General features: G+C 40.2%; 1 protein-coding gene across 1 annotated transcript; it reads left to right on the top strand.

Annotated features, from left to right (window-relative positions):
* The first annotated feature begins 5,049 nt into the window (after nt 1-5,049).
* On the top strand, nt 5,050-18,640 carry CCDC68 (coiled-coil domain containing 68). Its single transcript, XM_077816220.1, has 10 exons — nt 5,050-5,172; nt 5,903-5,935; nt 6,947-7,090; nt 7,729-7,854; nt 8,508-8,636; nt 11,099-11,172; nt 12,978-13,083; nt 14,316-14,399; nt 17,508-17,584; nt 18,574-18,640. The coding sequence occupies exons 1-10, from the start codon at nt 5,050-5,052 to the stop codon at nt 18,638-18,640; spliced, it is 963 nt and encodes a 320-aa protein (XP_077672346.1).
* Nucleotides 18,641-26,058: the final 7,418 nt, after the last annotated feature.

Raw genomic sequence — 26,058 nt, 5'->3', positions numbered from 1 at the left:
GTTATGCAGATACTTCAACTAGAACACACTGGATTAGATAAAACAGTAAAATTAGTTTATGAACTACAGAAGAGACCTGTTAAGTGAATATAAGCAATGAGGCATAAATTTCAGAAATCATTAGAAGAAAAATAAAGATAAAATGCCTGCAAAGTTTTCTCACCACATGCTTCCAGCAGTCTTACTGACCAAACTCTTTAGGTCAGGACTCCTCCTCCAGAGTCCAATGGCTGCTTCCTTTATTTTTGAAGGTGCAGAGAATGTGATGGGCAGAGAGAAGGGGTGTCTTGGGGTATTTGCCCCTGCTTTTTATAATTTCAGTCCCCCTCTTGAAAAATATTTCCAGCTGGGAGCAAGGTGGCAGACAGTCTGTGTGGAAGGACATTCCATTCTGTTTGTTTGCTAAGATGTAGATTTTTTTTTTTTTTTTGTTCCTACCCCATTTCCTACCAAAGAACGGTCACTTAGCAGGTGATGGTCCATCAGGCTTTTTTACACCTGGCAGAGGCGTCATCTTGCTCTTTGTCTCTGAGGAACTAGTTTGGCCACTCCCCAGATTTATCTGGAAAACATGCTTTTGGTCAAGATCTCAGCTTTTTTTATAACTTCACATATAACACTGCTATGTGCATTTTTCCATGATATTATTGATCAGCAAATTGTGAGGTGTCATTCAAAAACTCATAAGGTGCACCTTGGACAAACACTATTACAATCGAACACATCACCGGCCACCGACAGTACCAGGAGGTGTGAGCCGGTACAACATTGTGCATCCGCTATGGGAAAGAGACTGAGAGGCTTTTTCCATTGGACCATATGAACTGGAACCATAAACTCACTGAACATTAAATCCCACCAAATGAGGGTAGATCCATCCACATCATCGTATCCACTCATTATACTCCATACCTGAACATAGCCATTATGTGGACAACATACCCCCATATCTCAATGTCTGTACTTTGACCGGTTAAACTTTTACCCCAATCGGGGAGATTGCAGATTATGTATTCCTTATGCCACCCGTTCCTGAAGCAAATCTCGCACCCCTTGATAATCTGTACCTTATTCCCTGATAACCAGAAAGGTGGGGGGAGCGATAGCTCAGTGGCTTGAGCATTGGCCTGCTAAACCCAGGATTGTGAGTTCAATCCTTGAGGGGGCCATTTAGGGATCTGGGGCAACTATGGGAGATTGGTCCTGCTTTGAGCAGGGGGTTGGACTAGATGACCTCCTGAGGTCCCTTCCAACCCTGATATTTTATGATTCTAATAGCATGTAGGGTGTGAACATAGGTATATATTCTGTCACATATTTAATGACTTGGAGACCAGGCTGGTTGCATTGGTAGATGGTCTCCTGCTTGCTATGTGTGAAGTGGCAGTGTCCAAGCTGGCATTATTTAATCTATCAGCGCCTTGAGTACTGTTGATTACAAGGCGGTGTTGAACACACCTCTGGACCACAGTAGGAATGGAGGAAGCTATTTTTTGGGGTTGCTCCATTCATGATGATCATTCACAACTAATTTTTGAGGACAAGTTTTCCTCCTCTCTGATGGTGTTCGTATAAGGGGTTCCGTAGGGTTCTGTCTTGTGTTCCCTGTGGAATGTGTACATGGGACCCTTAGAAGGGTTAGTAAGGAGACATGAGTCTTCAGTATATTGGTGATATGCAGATGTCTCTCACCATTCTGTCCAACCCAGGCAAAGCTGTGCTTTCCCAGTATTTTGGTAAGATTGGGGTATACATGAGGGCTAACCTGGGAAGACTCAATCTGGATAAAACTAAGGTAATGTTGACTGGGGAAGCAGCTACAAGACATGGCTGGGATTATTTTAGTCTCTTAGACCGTGGTATGTGTCTGTCCTCCTCTTGTTTGTGTTCACAAAAATCTAGGGATATGGTTAGATTTCCAGCTACTCTTAGGTGGCAGCAGTGGTCAGGATGATACTCATCTTCATGTGATTCTAGCCAGAAGGTTGTGAATTTTGTTGCTGGATGCAAGCCTCAGTGCTACTGGTCATTGTTTTGTCACCTTGAGGTTAGACATCGGCTGTGAGATCCACATGAGGCTATGCCTGTTCGAGACCATTGTGAACTAAAGCAGGTATTGAATTTGGCAGTCCACTGATTGTGTTGTCTCTTGCCATGATCTTCACTGACTGCTTGGTAGTCTCCTGGAGAAGTTTAAGATCTTGTTCTATGGGTCAAAAGCAATCAAGTGTTTATAACCCATCTGTTTGAGTAAACATCTTTCACCATCAGTACTGGTGCAGCTGTGATCAGCGGAGCTTCCTTGGTTTATAAGAAAGGGGCTGCTGGTGAGTCTTTTTCAACTTTGGACCCCTCATGTTTGGGACTCACTCCCAGACTCCTGTCTAAAATAGTCCAAATCCCTTGACATTCAGGACACTCTGAAATGTCTGTCTATGATCCCAACTTTTGGGTGAGTGGGGAAAAATTGTGAGGTGGTAATGGTGAGTTCTTTGTTCACTTTCCTTGATTGTTGGCAAGGGAGTGACTTGAAATTGCTGGATTTGCAATTTTGTAAACTTTACAAAAATTTAAGACTCCAGTTTTTAAAAAGAGCACCCAAAGCTCATATGTTAAAGAAATTACAGTTTCTCTATTTTTGTTTTCTGCCTGAGATGTGTACTTGAAGTATATGAAAGTTAAAACTTCTGTAGCCTGGATTAGTTGCTGATGATTCTTTTAGCAAAATGTGCAAGCCAGGTCCATGTGCTCATGGTGGTGGTGACATTCCTAATTTATTACAGCGTTAAGAGTTTCAAATGGCCTAATTGGGTTTTATGAGAAAATGCCTTAATTAATTAAATGTGCTGACTTGATGGTACTTCCTGTTAGTAAGGCAATAATTTTAGTCTGGGATGAATAAACAAGGGCTGATGATGTAGGCCAAAGCCTCGTGTAGCACAGGAATCAGATTGTTGTTGCTGAGTTAAATGGAAGCAACCATAAGTTCTTATTAAATTGACATTTTGTGTTTTAAAATCTCATTTAAAATGTGATTATTTAAAGTACAAAACCCAAAAATAAGCTGTAAACTTTGGAAAAACCTCACTCTGTCTACTGCTTCCTCTTCCTCCGCTAATGTTTTAAACCTTAATAAAACATTGCACAGATCAATTGGATCTTATTGTTGCAGGAGCAATTGTTAATTAATTTCAGATACTCCAAACATAGACATTTGACAACCTGACTTTTAAAAAAATATATACATTAATCTGATTCTATATATGGCAAATGGAGTGCAATATTTGCATATCGTCTGAGATATGCTGTTTATATACATGTTCACTTGAGATTAATCCAACTGACACTGGATGTCACCATTGTACCACAGAAACATAACTGCAAGCAGGTTGGGACCTCATTCTTGGTGTGTAAAGCCAGTTTTCCCATGCTTAAGAAAAAAGCGTTTGGATTTGTGACTCTCCCACTGCCATGAAAAAACTCATATTGTGGAATGCTACAACGCTGAGTCCAGTCTTGCCACTTACTCAAAGTGAGCCTGTCAAGGTTCCTCCCCCACTCTGAACGCTAGGGTACAGATGTGGGGACCTGCATGAAAAACCTCCTAAGCTTCGCTTTACCAGCTTAGGTCAAAACTTCCCCAAGGTACAAAATATTCCACCCTTTGTCCTTGGATTGGCCGCTACCACCACCAAACTAATACTGGTTACTGGGGAAGAGCTGTTTGGACACGTCTTTCCCCCCAGAATACTTCCCAAAACCTTGCACCCCACTTCCTGGACAAGGTTTGGTAAAAAGCCTCACCAATTTGCCTAGGTGACTACAGACCCAGACCCTTGGATCTTAAGAACAATGAACAATCCTCCCAACACTTGCACCCCCCCTTTCCTGGGAAATGTTGGATAAAAAGCCTCACCAATTTGCATAGGTGACCACAGACCCAAACCCTTGGATCTGAGAACAATGAAAAAGCATTCAGTTTTCTTACAAGAAGACTTTTAATAAAAATAGAAGTAAATAGAAATAAAGAAATTCCCCCTGTAAAATCAGGATGGTAGATACCTTACAGGGTAATTAGATTCAAAACATAGAGAACCTCTCTAGGCAAAACCTTAAGTTACAAAAAAGCTACACAGCCAGAAATAGTTATTCTGTTCAGCACAGTTCTTTTCTCAGCCATTTAAAGAAATCATAATCTAACACGTACCTAGCTAGATTACTTACTAAAAGTTCTAAGACTCCATTCCTGGTCTATCCCCGACAAAGACAGACTATAGACAGACACGCAGACCCTTTGTTTCTCTCCCTCCTCCCAGCTTTTGAAAGTATCTTGTCTCCTCATTGGTCATTTTGGTCAGGTGCCAGCGAGGTGCCTGGTCAGGTGCCACCTTTAGCTTCTTAACCCTTTACAGGTGAGAGGAGCTTTCCCCTGGCCAGGAGGGATTTCAAAGGGGTTTACCCTTCAGTGTGAGTAGTCCCATTGATTTCTGTGGAACTGACTCTGCCACTCTTACATTGCATAGTCTTGGTGAAATCAATGCAACTACTTGTGGAGTACAGCGTTACTCAGTCTGAGTAAGATGGCAGAGACAGGAACTCCTGTAACATTGAATATGACCAGTTTTGGGGCGTGGAATGAAGTGACAGGTGAAACAATACTTCTGAATAAGCAAATACTTACACTGAAATTATTTGGATTGCCAATAAAAAATTATTGATATCTTATATGCTGTAGCATATTTGAATGTACATTCAGATGCAACAATTGGATGGGGGACTGCCTTAAGTAAATTGGGGGGTGGGGAAGTAACACATCTTGAAGACTTGCGAGGTCCTTTAAAATACGGAAATTATGCACAAGGTCATATTTGCAGCTGTCTGAAAGGCTTTTAATTGTCTAATATGAGCCTTACTGTATATGTTGTTAATGATGCAATGGACATGTAGATGCATTTACAAAATTAAGTTCATTCTCTATGGATATTTGTATAAATAAAAGACAAAATCCACTTCTCTCCCAACTATACAGAGCAGTGAAATGCACGCATAATGAGTGCCACAGTGAGGCTCACAGAACATGTAACAAGAGATGACCAAGGGATGGAAGGAAACTATGTCCTTTATGGATCTTCTTCTGTCCAAATCACTGACGAAACCGAATACATAAAAAAGGTACAATTTTTTCATTATTCTTATTGTGCTGTCTTGTCCTCTGATTCGGAGGAGAACAATGAATACAACCCATTGCAAGTAAGAAAATAAAAAATTTGAATCCTTCTACACTGTCTAAATTTTCCAAGCTAAACAAGTGTGTGTTGGCTTACTGAGGAAATTCATATTTCACTGTCCCTTAAACTCTATCTGGCCTAATACCATTATAATGGAGTCTAACACAAAACCTCAAGGAACACTGATCAGTTAGAGACAAGGATTTAATTGGAGTATGCACATCTGTCTTTATGATGAGTCATATGAGGGAGCAGACCAAATGCTTGTCAGAACGCCACTATGAGAATTTTGTACCAATTACAAAATTATGATCCTAAGTCATATTCATAATGCAATATCTGAGGAAGAAATGAATTTTTGAAACAAGTGTGAGACTTAGGCCCTCTTTTGAGTCAATGAAAAGTATGTTGATCCTGTCACTAAAATAAATATTTAAATTCCGTGCATCCATTTCTGCATTAGAGATCTCTTGGACAATACGGTTTGGCTTGTTGAGGACAGATGCTTTATTTCTAGTATCCAAGCAAAAGAGCACAATGGTGATCATGCCCAAAGGCAACTTTTCTACATTGCTGCTGTCCTAAGGAGAATGTCCTGGAATAACTAGCCTGGCAGATTAACAAGAAAAAATCATCTTTCTTTTTGTGACCTATTTCTAATCTCTTCCCTGCAGATCAGATCCACACTAGCAAAGATTCAAAATCAGGTATGCAAACCATAAAATTGCAAATGACAAATCAAATGCAAAGGCTTCCCTTCCCCTGCAGCTCCCAGTCCCAACCTCTCTGCACAACGCCTCACATCTCCCCTCTGGCTCTCAGTACCACTCCCACTTTCATCCCCAGTCACAGTTGCTCTCTTCACACTCTGTACTCCTTCAGTCTGTCTCGAGAGCATGCTCAGGGGATGGCACATACAGAGCCTTGTCAGCGCTAGGAGCTGTGAGGGGCTGGAGCATGCTCAGTGATGATGGAATTTGGGAGATTTTAGCCAGTTCTAAGATCTATACAGAGGATGAGAAAATGAAGATTATTCAAAGGCTTAGCGATTGACCAAACTTTGGTGGATATGAAGAATATCAAAAGGCACAGCACTGACACAAAGGCCACCCTCTAGTCTATGCTCCAAAGCAGGGACTTTCTCTAGCATCATTTTGAAATGGCTGAACCATTTTGGCAGAAACATTCCAAAAATACTCATCCTGAAGGAGACACCTGGCATGAAAAATGTTAGCCCAAATAAATAAAGTCTGGCAAATATAAGCAACTAAAAGAGGGTCTTATAATGGGTAGTGTCAGGCAACCTTCATAACTGGCGACACTGCTGGTCCCAATACTATAATACGCCATATGCTGCAATATTCTAAACATTAATTAACCTCATGTACGAAGTTACACTCTGGAGAACCAAAAGCAGTTATGTATTGGTAATGATGTGTTTCAAATGTAAAACCCTGGAGAGCTGCACAAATAGAACACTGTTTTATTTAATATTGAAGGTGGGGAATTAGTCAGTACCTAGAAACTGTGGTGATTGTTGCTCTGTAATTACTCTAGACCATGATCCTGCAATGAGCACCATGCAGACCTGGGTGCCTGGAGCTCATTGCAGGGTGGGGACCTGAGATAGGAAGGTAGATGAGTGCAGCTTTACCTTCACGAACTCAGTCTGCTAAAGCTGTCGTTTACAAATTATTTTCATGTTTGTTCATTTTTAGCAGCCTTTCCGGGTGCCCAGAAATGAGCTGGAGGCTGAGAAGGACACGCTTAACTCCAGCTACAATCTAACCATGGAAAAGCTGAAAGAGACTGACCAGCAGCTCTTGCTTGTGAACAGGGAGAATGAAATACTGAAGATCAAGGTGCATTCCATTTTAGCAGTCTCTAATGCATATTTCAGCTTGTCAGCCTGAAGAGAAGATCCAGTTTTGCCTGGATTAAAGTTTCATTCCAGCAGTGGCAGGAAAGCAATTGTTCATTGTGGCTTTGCCCTCTCCATGAAGTGCAGTAACCCTGCAGAGTCTCATCAGATTTTCTCATTAGGATGAAATAGATTTTTAACTAGCTGATGGTGGAATTTAACTAGCTGATTGTTGGGAACTACAGCTTGTTGGGCTGTGCTCTGGGCTTGGATTTTCTTGCAGTGGTTCCTGGCATGAAGTCTGCTCAGCCAGTGGTCTAGAGCAGGTGTGCTTGTAACCAGTCAGAAACGTATCAGTCATTTTAAACCCACAACCTTCATCTCCAGTCAGGAGGGGCTGTTGTATCACATGGCAAATCTGCATCCTTTATTCAAAAATTAGAATTTAAATTTTATTTGCCATATATTTTAATGGGTTGGTGGGGGTGGGGGTGGGGGGGGGGGGCGTTCTGCAAGAATTGGTGCTAACAGTTGTTCAAACAGGATAGCAACTGCATTATTTGTGTGCTACCTGATTTCCACACCAAACTTCTAAAGTGTGACATACGCTATTAATCCTATTGCAATGGCTTTTTCCAGCTGGATGCCACAAGAGAAGCAGGTGCACAGTCTCTAAGACATGCCTCGAAAAGGCTATATGAGAATTACTACAATCGGTCTGAAGAACTTAAGAAAAAGCATGAAGATGATAAACTGCTGATGCAGGTACAGCACTCTCCTATGTGTGGAAAAGGCAAACACTGGAGCATGCAGGGATACAAGTGTTCCTTCTCTCCAATATGCTGGCAACTCCATATGTCAACATGACAAATCAGTACCTTGGATGTATAAATAGAGACCTAACTCTTTCAAACACAACTTTGTGGGCTCAACTGATGATTCCTTAAAGGAGCCTTATTTTCAGAGGATGCTCAGCACATTCTGAAAACCAGGTCCCTTTAAGGTGGACACCCAATGTGGAGGGATCCAAAATCACGAGTCACTCTTGAAAATGTAGGTCAGGGCTTCTAATGCAGACTTCCATTGTCTTATAGGCTTAACTTTAACTACAGTACAATATAAAAAAGGAAAGCTTAATTTTTCCTGACTTCAAGTGTCCAGTCTCAGATTTGATGGGTACAGTGCTCAAAATAAGGCAGGAATAAAGGTGTAGAATTTGCCCTATTCTCTCACTGCTCACTCTTGGGGAAAGAAGCATGGATCTTTCTTGACTACAAGTGGTCAGGATTTTCACGGGGGGAGGGGGGGTGTGGGACTGGCAACATATTGAAGAATAGCAGCAAAATGGTTTTGCTGAAAATGGAAATCATCTTCATTCATTGGTTTGGGCTTTTTTTTTCATTTTTCTCTAAACACAGGCCTCCAAACTTGAGCAAGAACAAAAACTCAAACAAAATCTAGAAAATGTCAATTGTGTAACTGAAAGACTCGAAGAAAAGTACAGCCAGATTACAGACATGGAGAAACTGGTGCAACGAATGGAAGAGGTATGCTCATAGAGCCCAGTCATGCAGTTCCTGAATAGGCAATAGGAGTCTTCTCTATGCAAGGATCATGGCCACTGTCTCTTAGGCCATTATGTGGCTTTTGTTAGTATCTGCTGCACAATACCGAGGCCTGACCTTGCAGTCTGTTAACCATGTGAACAGTCCTTGCTCATTTGCATATTGCTCTTGATCTGGAGCAAGTGCTATGAGTAAAGGTATCAAGCTCTATGGAACTACAGTAAATCTCAGTTTCAATTGTATTAGCTCCTACCTCTTAAGTAATAGAACTAGTGTAAAGAGTGTCCTAAGCACTCTTTATTGTCAGTCTCATGCTGAAATCTAATTATAAAGAAGAGTTCAATTACTTTAAAAAGTTTTTGGACCAGATCCTCAACTGGTATAAAAGCCCCCTGGATTTCAATGATGCTACCTCAGTTTGCATCAGCTGAGCATCAGGCCTTTTAAATGACATGAGAGGTCAGGTTTTTATTTTTCCTTTCAGTTGTTTAGACACTAGATTTTTAAATCAATTAACTTACTTAACCTAACTGCCATACATTAATCCTAATTTATGAGACTTGAAATGTCCTGGTTTCTAAGAGGAAACACCTTCAACTCCTATTCTTGCATTGTCAAAGTACAGTATATTGCAATATGCTATTAATCTCCTCCCCTTTGTAGTGAATTTCTTTCCAAAATCCTTCCCAAGTTCTCAGCTGATGCAGAAGCAGTGAGTGTTTACAGAGAACAACTTTCCAGTTGTAGTAAATAATTGTTAGCCAGTGAAAGGTATTGTAATGACCATATCACATAAAATTTAACTTTCACCATCTGTTCTGGAGTAATTAAGAATGCAGCAAGATTACACATCACTAATACAGTTCTGTCAAAAAGTCAGATTAAAAGCATTTAAATGCAATGTGCTTTCAGGCTATTTTTGTCACTTGTCGTGCCAAGCTGTGGTTTGCTCCTGCCACAACTAAGCGGCAGCCTGTGATTGGGAAGTAGAAGAGTTTGGTAGCTGTGGGAGTTCCCCCAGCAATTATGAGTGACTAGAGATAAGTGGGTGGGGGAAGCTCATTCTGAGTGGCTGCTGTGATGTCATTTAACAGGGGCACATGTGCACTCTCCCACCCCCATGCCAGATCAGCACCAGTACAGGAGCTGGAAAGTGGGCCATGTCTCCACCCTAACCCCCATTCATCACTCCATCAGTGCTGCTAGATTCTCTCCCTGTTCTCATGGTTAGTTTCAGGAGGACTGGAAATGTGGTTGGCTTATGCTCCTGCAGCCAAGTGGCGGGACAGCTCCTTGTGCCCTCTCCTCATTTTCCCTGATCCCTATCTTTTTGCACACCTGAGTAGAGTCAGTCACAATAACTCATCTTCCAATATTTTTAATACACCTTTGAACATCTTTCTCCCTGAGTATACTGTCCCGTACTGTGTTCCCCTGAAGCATTTCTCAGTGGTGTTCCCAAGCCCTTCCCTCTGGTAAACTCAGGCAGTCCTCATGCACATCAATAGGTTTCTTAGCCCAGGGCTTTCTTACCCCACTCCAGTTTCTTACCCCATGCACTGAAACTTGCAAAGGTGCCTACTATACCTCACATCTGACTGACCAGGCTGATAGCAGATATGGTTTAGCACTGTGTAGTTTGGCATTACAAATCTGCACACAATCTGTTGCACTGTGGAGCTGGCTGAGGAAAAGGGCTGTGGGTAGAATACACAAAGCTTCATTTTCACGGCTACATGCTAGGATCTTTTCCAGGCAGCTCCATAGATAGACAAGGTTTATATGTTGATGTGTTTGTCTCATATCTCTTGCGCCTAAAATTCTTTGCCATATTGAAGTCAGTTGTAAAACTTTTTTTGACTTCATTAGAGTCAGGGTTTCACCCTGACAGGCTAAGAAGATACACCCTGGGGTGGCTGTATGTATTAGTGTACTCTTTAAATTTACAACTAGGAATTATTGTACTTAGGTCACTAAACAGTTAGATGTGGATTACCAAAATTTGTCACTTAAAAAGAAGTTTTCTAGTTGAATCAATTTTAATCTCTTGACCCTCAAATCCATCTTTGCAATGCAAGGTACCACTGCCCTTTTAGTATAGTTCCTGGAGCAGAAAGTGTCTTTGAACACATATCAGTCAAAAAGCTAATCATCTTTACTGACAGGCTTTCCTTTTAAAAAAAAAATATATATCCAATTGAAATAATTTTTTTCCTCTGTAAATCAATACACAGCTGCTCCCTGGTAACCTTGCCTTTTCTGACCCAATTCTCGTTGATGACAGATGCTTCTGATCCTCGCAAGAGGGTGAGGGTATATCTGTAAATTGACAGCTGACATATCTCTGGTGGTTTTGTATGTTTTCAGAAAGTAATTGAAAAATTAGTTAATCACTTCATATAAGTTTTGTATGTGCACATTATTACTTCTTCATTGTTCCCTAGGAAAAGAAAACATTAATAGAAAAAAAGCAGTCATTTGAAGAGAAGCTTCTATCAAACTCTGAAGATACGAAGAGGTGAGCAAATAGTGCATGAAGAAATGCTTTTTCTGTTCAGAAGGATTATTTCAAGTGAAATACCTAACAATAACTTGGCTAAGTTCTCCCGCGTAGTGGATATATACATGGTGTTAGGCCTAATGCCTTCACTGTCTTTACTTTTTAAAGAAGAATATAAATTCTCCTGTGACATGTGCAGTAGGGTTTCTAGACCTGGGTTTATTTACACCAGAGGTGGACAAACCTTTTGGCCTGAGGGCCACATTGGGGTTCCAAAACTGTATGGAGGGCCAGGTAGGGAAGGCTGTGTCTTCCCAAACAGCCTGGCCCCTCCCCTATCTGCCCCTCCCACTTCCCGTCCCCTGACTGCCCCCCCAGAACCCCCAATCCATTCAATCCCCCCTGGTCCCTGTCCCCTAACCACCCCCCTGGGACCCCACCCCCTATCCAACCCCCCCTGCTCCCTATCTCCTGACTGCCCCGACCCCTATCCGCACCCCCACCCCCTGACATGCCCCCTGGGACTCCCATGTCTATCCAACCGCTCCCTGTCCTCTGACTGCTGCCTGGGACCTCCTCCCCCTTATCCAACCCCCCCGCTCCCCGCCCCCTTACCATGCCGCTCAGAGCACCAGGACTGGCAGCCGTGTCACCTGGCTGGAGCCAGCCACGCTGCTGCGCAGTCTAGAGCACCAGGACAGGCCGGCGGCTCTCAGAGCCACACTGCCTGGCAGGAGCTCTCCACCCAAAGCGCTGGCGGCATGGCGAGGTGAGGCTGCAGGGAAGGGGGGACAGCAGGGGAGGGGCCGGGGGCTACCCTCCCAGGCGGGGAGCTCAAGGGCCGGGCAGGATGGTCCCGCAGGCCACTGCAGTTTGCCCACCTCTGATTTAGAGAATAAGTAATTGTTCTCTACTACTCTGACATGTGAAGGCACAAGATCAAATCATGCTGTCCTTACTCTGGCAAAACTCTTGGTTCAATTAACAGGAATTCTGAGTAGAGGATAATTACGGATTGCAGGATTTGGCCTGCTTGAGGAAACCGTTCAACCCACCTCAACCCCCATCCTGTTAACCAGAATTAATATCTTAATGGCTTTTGGGGCCCCTTCCAAACAATACATTTTAATAATTTCTATCTTCTATTCAGTTCAACTTCCTCTAAAGCCCACCTCTCTCCCTAGGCTTCAGAGCCTGAGCTCCAGCCCAAGCCACAACCTAAAAGCACTTTCAATGTAGTTAGCACAAGCCCTACAAGCCCAAGTCTGTTAACCTGGGTTTGGAGGCTTACTGCCACAGGCTCTGTAGACGTACCCAACTTACTACGCAGTACACTATTACTTTGGCAGTATGTGCCATGATGAACTGTTGAAGAATTGCTCCAATATATTGTGCCGAAACTTTATTCTTCCGATATGAAGTATGAATGGTGCTGTTTTTCCTGTAATTGAATATAGTAGTTAAATATAATGTAAGAAATAAACTACAATTTTTCCTTCTTTTATATCAGACTACGCTTATTACCCATGAATTAAATTAGTTCACGTACAGCTAATATAAGTCAAGGCCAATACAGTGAGTTGGAATCCCATGTGGAATGCAAATTATTGGATCTGGTCACTAAAGGAATCTTAATGCCTATGTTTATAATTCATATGTAAATGTAACTTTGGCCAAACCCAAAAGTTTGGTGCTCAGATGGCTAGTTTGTATATTCTTGGTCAGAAAGCATACATCAGGTCACTCATTAGATCTTTTGTGAATAATATATCCCCTTAATATCAACTGAAAAAGTTATTGGTAATCTGTCTTTTCCCCACCAGCTGTCGTGATCTTCAAGTGGAGATTTTCACTGTACAAGAACAGATTTCTCACTTGCAGCATGTGATCCAGACCCAGCATCAAAGCCTACGCAGTGTGATAGAAGAGGTCCGGTTAACCAAGCACGTTTAGTGTATGGGGAACAAAAATTAGAGACTTGTTTTAGTGCTTCCTTCACTTTGTGAAGTTTATTATTGATGATGTGATGATCTCCATCACAGGACATGCAAAACCAGTTAGCAATAGATGTTACATAATATTTTATATATAATTTAAAAAAAAGAAAGTGGCATCACTTTAAAAAATACTCCCATCGTGACAGCGATTGAAATAGAATGTTGAAAGGAAGGTTTTTGTTTCCTGCAAGTGGGATGGAAGGGCTGAGAGAGCTACCTAAGGAGCATAGGAGAACAGGCCCATACCATAGGGCTACATCAGGAAATACCGAGTCCCCAGCCAGTTTAAGGTAGATTGGGAATATCCCTAAAATGTGGCAGACCATGGATATTCACTCACTCACCAGGGGAAGACTTAGTGTAGCTTCTGAAATAGTGTTTGGTTAGCTACTACTGCAGAGGAAGCAATGAATGCAAGAGCTGGAAACCTCTTACGTATGTTCCACAAAATGAACTGCCTTTTTATGGGGAACATTGAGTCTCTAATGATGCTTGGCTGCTGCACTTACAGGCACTGTGTAAGATCATCAATAAAATAAACAGGTGTCTGGAAATCTATAGGCTGTTCCTCACTAGAGGCTCAAATCCTGCTTCCCTGATGCACACAAGCAGTCCTAGTGAAGTTAGTGACCAAAGCAAAAAGGATTTGGTCCCAGATAAAGCTGGAACAAAACTTGAAGCCATTTTAATATTTATTACTTGACATCCCGTTTAAAGAGGGTACTAATATGAGCTACTGTCACAAAGAGTATTAATTTTTGCTCAGCTAAACTACCTATACAAAATTTAATTCACATTTTGTGAATCGTCAAAGGGTAGGAACTTCTCTCATCAGCCTTAGCTTGCTTAGGCTAAGAAAGCTGCATTTGCGGAACAAGTGTGTGGTTGGGCACAGAGACCAAGAATTAAAAAGGCAGACATGTTACCCTTAGTGGAAGTGTGACTTATGATCTGTTTAAAAAGAAAAATAAGTCAGCCAGCCAATCATGTCATTACACTTTCTCTAGAGCATTTTTTTTATCATGTAGATTTCAGACTATATTGACTTTCTTGATCCTCATGCTCTAATAGTGTATCCCTCTACTTAAAGCATGGTTATTGAAAGTGTATCTAATATATTACAAAGTTTGAAAACTATTTCTAACTTTACTTTCTAACTCTTAGATTGAAGAACTGAACATCGGACTACAAAACCAAGATAAAAAAATTAAGACTATGAAAGAAAAGATAAATATGCTTGAAGCTCAGGTAAAGGGAAAGATTGTATCACACCAAACTCTACAATTGTGAGCCTAAAACTATTTCAGCTCTGCATCTTTTTGAGTCTCCTTTTTTCTTCCCCCAAGTAGTCATCAAGAGATTTATACCATCATCTTCGGCCGACTGTATGGTACAATAAGATTCTTTAAGTATTTTTCTGAGGACAGAGAAGTGGGAGTGGTTGGTACAGTTGCAGGTGGGGTTTTTAAAAGCACTCAGCAAGGGTCTAACTCTGCTCTTATTGAATACAATGGTAAGTTTGGTCAAAGTTAGAACAAAGCAGAGTGCTTTTGGAAATCTCTCACCGTACATGTCCCTATGTCCCTAGAGCTATTTCTATTCAATATACAGTACTGGTGAGTTTGGGAGGAAGAATATCAAAATTGCTAATTTCTATTTAACAATTATTATTTGCACTATGATAGCACCCACTATTTGCCAAGCACATATTTGGAAAGTGCCAAGACACTCTGCCTGTCCCAAAGAGCTCAACCTGAGCACACACACACACAACATATGAAGACCTAAAGGTGAGGGATGAAAGGATAATTGCTTTTTTTTGTATCCACTTTCCCCAGTCAGCCTTCTGCCTAATCATAATTCTTTAGTAATTTCTTGTAGGCCACAGGCTGGAAGTGGGAGTTAGGGAGGAGAGGGAGTGCTTTTTGAATTTCATAGGGACTGGAGGGAAGCAGTGTGCATTTTGGGGTGGCTAGAGAGGAGGTTGTTGCAGTAATGCAGATATGAAATGAGTGTCTGGATGAGGATTTTAGCCATGACGATATAATTTAGGCTCTGATCCTGCAAACACTTACCCACATGGTGAACTTTACACACCACAAATAAAGTGAAGCATTTGTGTAAATATTCTCAGCTTAGGGCTTATAATATATATATATATATATATATATATATATATATATATATATATATATATATTATATATATATATATGTTGAGCATCATTAAGAGAGAGATAATAAGACTGAAAATATCATATTGCCTCTATATAAATCCATGGTATGTCCACATCTTGAATACTGCGTGCAACTGTGATTCCCCCATCTCAAAAAAGATAGATTGGGACTGGAAAAGGTTAAGAAAATGATTAGGGGTATGGAATGGCTTCAGCATGAGGAGAGATTAATAAGACTGGGACTTTTCAACTTGGAAAAGAGATGACTAAGGGGGGATATGATTGAGATCTCTAAAATCATGATTGGTGTGGACAAAGTAAATAAGGAAGTGTTATTTAAACCTTCTCCTAACACAAGAACTAGGGGTCCCCAAATGAAATTAACAGGCAGCAGGTTTAAAACAGCAAAAAAAGGAAGTATTTCTTCAAGCAACACATAGTCAACCTGTGGAACTCCTTGCCAGAGGATGTTGTGAAGGCCAAGACTATAACAGGGTTCAAAAAACAACTAGATAAATTCATGGAGGATAGGTCCATCAACGGCTATTAGCCAGGATGGGCAGGGATGGTGTCCCTAACCTCTGTTTGCCAGAAGCTGGGAATGAGCGACAGGGAATGGCTCACTTGAGGATTACCTGTTCTGTTCATTCCCTCTGGGGCACCTGGCATTGGCCACTGTCGGAAGACAGGATACTGGGCTAGATGGACCTTTGGTCTGACCCAGTATGGCCATTCTTGTATTCTTAAAATGTGTGTGTGTTTGGATTTTTTAATAATGGCCCTTGCTCACTTTCAGCTTCTGAGGAAATATTACAGGTTAGTATTTTGGAAAGCATTAGGCTACAGTGAAGAACTGTGCATTCTGTCAAAATAATTACCCCATATTTTCAGCATTGCATAGAAACTAGCCTCTTGCAATTTTACATAATCTTCAGTAGCAATACTGTTATTGTTTTGTGTGGTTTTTGGCAACATTTTACAGTTTGTAACAATCTTTTGTGTAATGACGCATTGCAGCAATATAGTTCTTGACATCCCGTTGTAAACACTAGTCTATAATCCTGGAATTTACATCGGTACAAACATTAAATATATTACAAATAAAATGCTTTTCTGCCATTCAGAATCTTAATTTCAGTCATAGCAGATCCACTAAATTGATTCTAATTCCAGTATGTGTGGGGCATTAAATATAATCCACACACATATCATTAACATATCATATGTATTTATTATATTTATATAACCCTAATTATATAGTTCTAGACATTTTCAAAGTGACCTGTACTAGCTTTTTAGTGTTACAGCATCCCATCCAGGCACGGTTTGTAAGGCCATCCTACCCCAAAGATCTCAGTCTAAATAAACAGGACAGATCAAAGGATAATTGTTGCCATTTTTCAGACAGACCAGAGTGGGGAGACTAATGCATCATGCAAGATGTTGTCCAGGCCATTGAGGAGAATGGGAGCATGAGGCATCGCAGCAGAATACCCAAATCAAAATATTTTGGGGGCATTGTTTTTTTGATGGAAGAATATATACAAAAATGAGGAGTCAAAACCTCCTATTTCTATTGGAAAAACAAAAAGGAGTACTTGTGGCACCTTAGAGACTAACCAATTTATTTATTAACCAAATAAATTGGTTAGTCTCTAAGGTGCCACAAGTACTCCTTTTCTTTTTGTGAATACAGATTAACACGGCTGCTACTCTGAAACCTGTCATATTGGAAAAACGGATTTGATGGAAAATTTTCAACCATCAAAAATGCTTTTCAACTAACAAAAATACTCCTACACTTCAAAAGAGCTGTGTGGGATTTTCTTACCAACAGAGCGAAATCCAAACAGTGACAATAATGCTGGGCACAGGAACTTGATGTTTCTTCAGGTTTTGAGGCTCGACCAGCATGCCAAGATTTTCAAAAGTGACTGCATTGTATCCCTCAGTGCCTGTAAACTGTATTGACATTCTGGATGCCCCAAAGGGCCAAATCCTAAACTGGTGTAAACTGGAATAGCTCTTTCGAAGTCAATGTACTAATTGGACTTGTTTCAATTTATCTGTGTTGTTGATCTATACCAGCTGAGGATCGCACCCACAAACTGTATCTTTGACTTTCTTAAATGCTATAATATACTGGTGGAAATGCAATGAATTTAATGTCTCAATTTCAGAATAAAGAACTTAAATACAAGGTGGAATTCTGGTCTGGCCAACCCAAGATTAAAGTTTCAAAAGGTGTCTCAACAACGTAAGAGTCTTTTGAAGTTATTACCATGTATCTGAAATCTCTCTTCCTACGCTATCTGGAAATGTTGTTAATCGTAAAAAATTGTGTCAAATGATTAATAAGTGCTATTTGCGTGTTAATGTCACATTTATTCCAAACTGCTTGAATTATTCTATTTTGGTCTTGTTAGAAATAGTCATAACATTTTCATGCTGTAGTTTCTTTATAAAGAAAGAAAACAAAAGCCTCAGTGTGAGAGAGAAGTTAAGTAATTGACATTCTAAATAACAAGGGTCTTAATTGTGCAACTGTCAATAAGTCCATCAATGGTGCATCCTTCTGCCTGTCTCATGTTGCATTCTGACTTGCAAATCTCAGTCTTGAAAGAGATGTGATGTCTGTCCTATTTACTGAGACACTGATGCAGTCAAAATCATACAACTACACCAACTAGTGAGCATCTGCACAAAATGTCAGATCAACACTAAATTTGAAAAGTAGCTTTTAATAACTGATGAAGATGCTGAATACTGTGATTAGTATCAGACTGGGCTTAGAGGCTTGCAGTTTCAACTGTAAAAACATTTTACAGTAGAGGAATGCCATCTCCATTAATGTCACTTTAACAATGTGTGAAATTACATAGGAGAGAAAATTACACATTCGCCAAAACCAATGTCTGAAAGGAAAAAACATTAAGACCCTTTCAGAATACCCTCCGGTCTTGTGTGGGATCAACCTTAATTGCATTAGAGGAAGTGAATTGTTCACCGGAGGACCAGCACTGATGGGCTCTGGAGAGGGGCGAGAGTCATTACTACAGAGGGAAGGCAGCCATGATTCAGGACTCTGATGAGAGACTGTAAAGGGGGGGAGAATGGAGGTGGAAAAGACAGAGTGCATTTCACACCAATATCTGGGTACAGTAGAAATGTCTAGATGTCTGTACTAAGTTTGTTTCGTATTGGTGTGCTTCATTCTCTGAGTAATCGTTATCTTCTCTTTTTTAGTTCTTCCAGGATTGATGGGGTATCCCCCTATTCATTGCTAGCTAGGCTACGGAAGCAAAATGGTTAGATGAGTCCATCGGTGGTGTCTGTTCCAGCTTCCTCATAAGGAGCTCTGTGTATCTACGTTAATGACCCTTCATTCAGTCCTTTTATATATTTTGTTATAATACAGCAACTTGACATGCTTGGCCCAGGAATAGCACTTGTACAGAAGAAGATTTATTAAATGCATAAACAAATTTGGATTTAAGGCAAGAACTGAAGAGACATTGTGTTCTTTAACATACAGTGTAATCAAATGACAGCAGCATCCTATGGACATTGCTGATGGGGAAATATATGCCATTGTAACAGCTTCTTATGTATCAAAGAGCCCATCTTCAACAAGCATTTTATGGGCTAGAGGTACATCAAACAGCTAAGAGGATATTCAGGATTAACAAATTAAAACTTTCATAATTGTATACAAAAAAGATTGGTGTTTATCAAGTTTTAACACAATACTGTAATGTAACTAAGAACTTTTTTAAATTTGAGAAATTAATTGTAAAGGGCGATTTAATAAATTATATTTAATCTTTTCAATCTTTCTGTGTTAGCATCTTAAACTTGTCATTTCTAATCTATAGTAAGTGTGTGTCAGTGGGTTTTTTTTAGCTATCAGAACATGACATACTAATAGGTTATTTTAGTTTTTATATAGGCAGTGGGTAGCTTCACCTAATAGTTGCACAAGTGACAACATGTGCTATGCATGTTGATTGCAGCATTTTCAGACTTCGGAAAAAGTCTAAAGAAACAGTTTTAGGCAAAGCAAAAGCTTACCTTCTATGGCACTTAACTGAATTTATTGATCTTCTGAGACAGATAATATTAAACAGTTTGTTTTGCAATAACCATATGTAGCTGAAAATGGTCATCTAACTGAAGTGGGAATGTTGTAGTCTGGCTATTTATAAGGTAAGCTTTCTTCCCAGAGCCTTGAAATAAGTCATAGAATACCAGGGTTGGCAGGGACCTCAGGTCATCTAGTCCAACCCCCTGCTCAAAGCAGGACCAATCCCCAACTAAATCATCCCAGCCAGGGCTTTGTCAAGCCTGACCTTAAAAACCCCTAATGATGAAGATTCCACCTCCTCCCTAGGCAACCCACTCCAGTGTTTCACCACCCTTCTAGTGAAAAAGTTTTTCCTAATATCCAACCTAAACCTCCCCCACTGCAACTTGAGACCATTACTCCTTGTTCTGTCATCTGCTACCACTGAGAACAGTCTAGATCCATCCTCTTTGGAACCCCCTTTCAGGTAGTTGAAAGCAGCTATCAAATCCCCCCCCCCCCCCCATTCTTCTCTTCCGCAGACTAAATAATCCCAGTTCCCTTGGCCTCTCCTCATAAGTCATGTGTTCTAGTCCCCTAATTATTTTTGTTGCCCTTTGCTGAATGTTTTCCAATTTTTCCACATCCTTCTTGTAGTGTGGGGCCCAAAACTGGACACAATACGCCAGATGAGGCCTCACCAATGTCAAATTGAGGGATGTGATTGTTCCCCTCTATCTGCTGGCAATGCACCTACTTATACATCCCAAAATACCATTGGCCTTCTTGGCAACAATGGCACACTGTTGGCTCATATCCAGCTTCTTGTCCACTGTAACCCCTAGGTCCTTTTCTGCAGAACTGCTGCCTAGCCATTCGGTCCCTAGTCTGTAGCGATGCATGGGGTTCTTCTGTCCTGAGTGCATTAACTGAGCTACTGCTACCATCTTCAAGGAGACAGAGTAATTGTTTCTGTACCTTTTCACGGCTGAGACTGTCTCCCTGGTTGCTGTTTGTGAGGGAATAAACATTCTAGGACTTGCAGTGGAACTGAGCTACTTTCAGATTGTTTCTATTAGCTGGCAGTGATTAGAATCCAATGCTAAATTGACTAGATTCAAACTACTGGTCTAGATTTTGTGGTGCATTGCACCTGTCTGCACCTTCACACTTAATTTTTTTAATTGGAAGTACTGTTTGACAGCCCTGCTGGTCACTTTGTTTATTTTCAGAGGGAGGAAGTTGCTTATACTAGTGATGGATGCAGTATATAAACTTACAGAACATTATTACAAACCCATAAATTTAAATGAAGGGGACAGTGAAATATCACTATAATCAATGCAAGGCTAACAAAAATTGTAGTGATTAAAGTTTAGGTTTTGGTTTTTTTTGTTTTTTTTTTAAAAACTAACATACTGATACACTAGTTTTATGCACTGGTAGAAATGTAGACCATAGGGCCACCCTAGCAGAAAACAGCAAAGAGACTAACTTATACCCTGAAGACATTTGACTGTTGACTAAGCTGATCTCCTGCTGACATGTTATGAATTCTGGCAAATTCATGTTTAGAAAAAATATGACAAGTGGAGGGCTTCATTTGAGTTATCCGATGTGTGAGCTTTAAGGGTTATTCTTTTCACCCCAAGTTTACAAGGCAGTAGAATCTCAGCAGGAAACACCCACAGAGGAGCTGAAGGTGTGCATTACATACAGGACACAAATATAAGCCACTGATACATGGTATTCTGCTGCAGGATTGTTGGGTAGCTGACAGTCTCCACTCTCAGCTGTTAATTAGAGGGTTGTAGTTTTAACAGAAATGAGCAAACTGAGGACTTGTCTACCCTAGAAGTGTTACAGCAGCATTCTCCTGCTGCCATAACAAAACCACCTCTTCAAGAGGTTGGCAGGAGCCACTCTTGTGCTGTCCACACCTGCTCTTAGGTCAGTGTAACTCATGTTGCTCAGGGGGGTAGCTTATTCACATCCCCAAGCAACATAAGTTATGCCAACATAACCTGTAAGCGGACAAGCCCTCAGGAACACAGGGGGACTCTGCTGCAGCGTAACCTTCAATGTTTAATGCCAAGATGCAGACAAGCTCATTTCCCAGGCTAGATACCATGTGAAACAGCTGTTTAATGGGAAAGGTTGTTGCAGAGCTCAAAAGATTACCCTCATTTGTGGAAGGCAGGGCTGTGCCTGTTCAGTAACACTGGCAGTTGTAGGCTATAAAACATTTTTCCTACTCTAGCTAGATGTTATACTACAGAACATAAGGTGTCCAGTACATGCTGTCCTTATTTCAGTATTTATAGTCTCCTCATGGATGTGGTGGAGGGAAAAATACACTATATGTAGCTACTTGAGTGGAATGCCTCAATCACTTTTGGAAAAACTACAACTCCCTTTAGTCATGTCTTAAAATGAATCTAATTTCAACAAGTTCTTAGTCCTGCATGACTTAATGGACTTGTATTCATGCAGCTTGTCACTTCAGGCTTAGCACACTGTAAGGTGCAAATGAGGTTTACCTTCCAGCTAGTCTGGCAGTTGATTCAGATGATATGCTGTGCATGATTAAGCCTTTGAACAGGCTTAGGTTAGAAAAAAATACTTTACTGTCTTGCATAATTACTAGACAATTGTAGAGTGCTAGCTTTGTAAGCCATATCACAGCAATTGCTCTGCCCAATGCATGTCAATCAGGTACAATTCAGTCTCATCAAGCCCATCTCTTTCATTTCTTCTGAAAGTGAGATTGTGATTTCCTCAGTTAAGTGTATACCTCTGCACCTGCTAAACAGATGTATTCACATAAGGCTTCAAGCAGCATCCCCTACATTTCTATCCCTATAATTACTGGGCCAAATTCTGAACAAGTTTCCATCCCAATAGAGGACTCAGCCTTTGGCTCTCTGTTTAGCAAGCTGCTACTCCACTCAAGAGGGAGATTTTTGCTAGAAATTTGAACTGGCCCAGAAAAGGAGTTGGCAATCAGATCACCCCTCTCTACAAAGGTAGAGCATGGCATTCGATTAGTAGACATACCTTCAATGGCATAATGCTCGGTTTCAAAATGGGGCAGGCTATATAGTCACTGTCATTTTCAGTGATCCTACCACTGTACTGATCTAGAGGAGCTTGGTCTGGTCTAACTCTTCGAGACAAATTAGGACCTGATATATGGAAACAGTCAGTTTTGGGGAGGTGGGGGAGGAGAGAGAATTGTTCCTTTCTCTCCCCCCTTGGTCAGTCATTCTAAACCTGGAATTGTTCTGCTACAAACACTAGACAGCTGGGTCATTTTGTTTATGGAGGAGCTTTATTTTTCTCCCCTCCCCACCCCATCCCACACAGCCAATACAACAGATATAAAATGCATTTTTATTTTGAAAAGAACAATGCAGAAACTGAATCACAGGATTACATTCCTTGACCATATCATACAAACCCAGACACCAGAGAATCATTGGACAATATATTTTGAAGCCACCAGTAAGTTGGTACAACAAAATAATGTTAACAGTGATATGCAGGCACCACAGTCTATCAAGGGGCATATATAATAAAAATACTATGTTCAAGAGTTTAAAATCACATTCATATCACTAGGCATAACGTTTACAGATCTGTTGCAAAGACAAACATAAAACATGCTTAAGGTGACATAACAGAACATTTAAAAGGTAACAATAAACATTGTTAGCATTTGTTGGCTGGTTACCTTTAACAAAAAATCAAAGAACAATTTAACTTCCATAAATAAGGTCCAGTAAGATACAATTGGTATCAGAGTATACAGTATGTACATTAAAAGCCCTATTGAGCAATGAGGCTTGACCCCTTTAGGGTATGCTTTCTAAAGAATATTTTCCATTTTTAAATTACCATACAAAAAAAAAAAGCACACAATGAAGAGTTACCATCTGTATTTCCGTGAACTAGAGAATATAGACCTAAAAGAAAAAGAAAAGAAAAAAAAATCTAAAAAACAGATCTGTCCACCAGCCAGAGGGATGGTTCTCAGCTGACTACCTTGTCTCTGGTTCAAAAATTGTCCTATCGGCAGTGATGGGAGGGGTGTAGAGCAGATGGCTTACATGTTATGAAAACAGTTTCCTGTTGAAAATACACCCCAAAAGATATTGCAAGCCTGGTCTTACTTGATTTGCATGGACATCTTTGGAGTTACACCAGTGTAAAAATGCGGTTTTGAGCAAAATCAGAATGAGGCCTGAAATCTCTATATAGTGTTTTGTACCTGTACTAGAGTAGCAGTTGCTAATTTCTGTTTCCTGTCTAATTACCAGGATCCTTCAGCCACTGATACAGGTGGCTCCATTAAAGAAAAGTAGAATTCTTTAAGTGTCTAAGACAGTTCACAGCTAGGTTTGATTACTATTGGAAGTACAGTTCTAACTGAATATTTTGGTTCTATGTCTCTAGAGGCTGGATGTTGATCAAGGGATCTATTTGTAAGCCTTACAGTATTAATTTTAGGAGATGAACTCTCCACTTTGAGTGAAACAGGTTTTGAAATATTTGCTGTCAAGCAGGTATCAAAATATCTCTATTATATCTCTTTTCTATAGTTAGTCATATGGCCCAGTGTTATCTAAAGTCTAAACAAGTGTTTGATAATTCTTTACATATTCAAAGTTTTAATGAAGATTTAGCCTTCACAAAATATTTCTAAGGCAACAGATTTTACAAAATTAGCAGTATAGCTAATGGCAGCGTCTCTCAACTACATGTTGAGAGACAAGTGATTTATTTGTGGATTTTTGGTACAGCATATCCATCATCAGTCTCATATACATAGACGTGGAAATATGGGAGTAACAGTTGAAGAGGCACCTGTGACCCACCACAAGAAAAATGGAATATCTACATTCCCTTTCACATCTTTTAAAGAGAGACAGTCTATTTCAAGCTCCAGAAATGTTCTTTCTTGCCTTCAATGGCTATGGTACCATACACGAGGAATTTTATATATTTATGTAGGCAAATTTTAGTTAAAGACATGTTCAGGCTATTAGCAACCCAAGTGTATCTTTGGAGACCCAATATATTTTCAGAGATAACAGTATCTTTTTAAACATAAAAGGGTATGCTCTAAAGAGCAAACATGGGATTCATAGTCCTCAAAGGAAGATAGCATTTGGGGCTTCCATAAATTGACAGTGGCAATTGCAGTAAACTCTCCACCCTGTGCATTTTAAGGTTTTGTTTGTTTCACATTCTAATTTTGGGGGAAAAAAAAAGGTCAAAATTAGAACAAGAGAATTAGCATAGAAAGTTAGACAGATGGATGTATTTTACAGAAAAAGGGGAGGCTAACACTAGGTTTCATAATGATGTAAAGTAAGTAAGTTACAAAATGCAGAAGAGCATTTTAAGTTCAAACTTCTTTTTGCTGTCACCTTGAGTAGGAGTCTATACCTGTGCTGAACTGTTCCAGGATGTGCTGTTACCAGGCAAACAGGTGAGTGGTATACTCTTTACATTATATCAGTAGAAATCGTATGCTTAAGGCTGCAAGCAATCTTTGAGGCAAGTTAATGAAAAACACTTAACATTTTCCCCAGTGCTGATTTAATAGTTTTTCAAATAACTGGATGGTAAATAAAGAAAAATCAAAACAACCCTGTTCACAAGCTTACATAGTTTAAAAAAGGTAAGTCTTTTCTACACAGTTGCATTTTTAAGGATTATTTGAACTATGGTTATTCTACCCTGGCAGTTCTACTTCTCTCCATAAAGGTGCCCCCGCTCCTGATTCAGCAAAGCACTTTGGCATATTCTTAACCACTTGGCTGAGTTGGAGACCTGGTGAACATTTTATGCCAGGTCTATAATCTAGGGGTAATCTTAGAGACAGACTCAAGCCCCATGAAGATGTCACTATGGAAAACCCTGTGCACTACGTACACCCTTCTTATGCCCTTAAACTTTGAGATTTAAGTGGTGCACTGGTCCATGTTTGTTCTCAGTACAGGAGCCCAATGTCACCCATAGAGGATGTAACATGCAGATTACATAGGTGACAATGAAGGATTTAAGAAGCTTTTGGTCATAGAAGCAGCTGAGACATCATCATTTTAGAGCAGTGAAAACATGACCAGTGTAAACTCACTGCAGAAAAGATTTCTATATTTGCAAAGAAGTTTTTGATTCGAGTGCCACCAGATCAATCTTCCTTTGTTTTTCCACAGATGCATTGGAAGACCCTTAAAATTCAGGCTAGAGGTAGAAAATAAGACTAATTTAGAACAAATAAAGGATGGGGAGATTGAGAACCAGGATTAAATGGGTAATTTTGGCTAAGAGGATTTTCAGCTTAGGAGCATGGCTGAGAAGGAAGGCTTGTCTAAAATATTTCCTACATGAGTTTTACGGACTCTCAAAATGGCAGTTTTCATGCAGCAGAGCACCACCTATTTCAGAAGCTTAAAACAATGACTTTAAGACATGTGTATTTACCCATCTGCACTGGTATTTTTCTAACCCATTGTTCCACCTCAACAGCTGAAACTGAAGGCTGGGGTGAAGGTTACAGGAAATAAAGATTTTTATAATGTATAATAAATACGTTCTCGTTTTTTGACTATTCTACAAGAAGTCTTCATACAATGCTGTGGTTGCTTAGTGTATTAAGT

The sequence above is a fragment of the Eretmochelys imbricata genome, chromosome 5 (genome assembly GCF_965152235.1).
Source record: "Eretmochelys imbricata isolate rEreImb1 chromosome 5, rEreImb1.hap1, whole genome shotgun sequence".
NCBI classification, from domain to species: Eukaryota; Metazoa; Chordata; order Testudines; family Cheloniidae; genus Eretmochelys; species Eretmochelys imbricata.
Note: the sequence above shows the minus strand (reverse complement) of the source record. Positions and strands in the feature narration are given on the sequence as shown.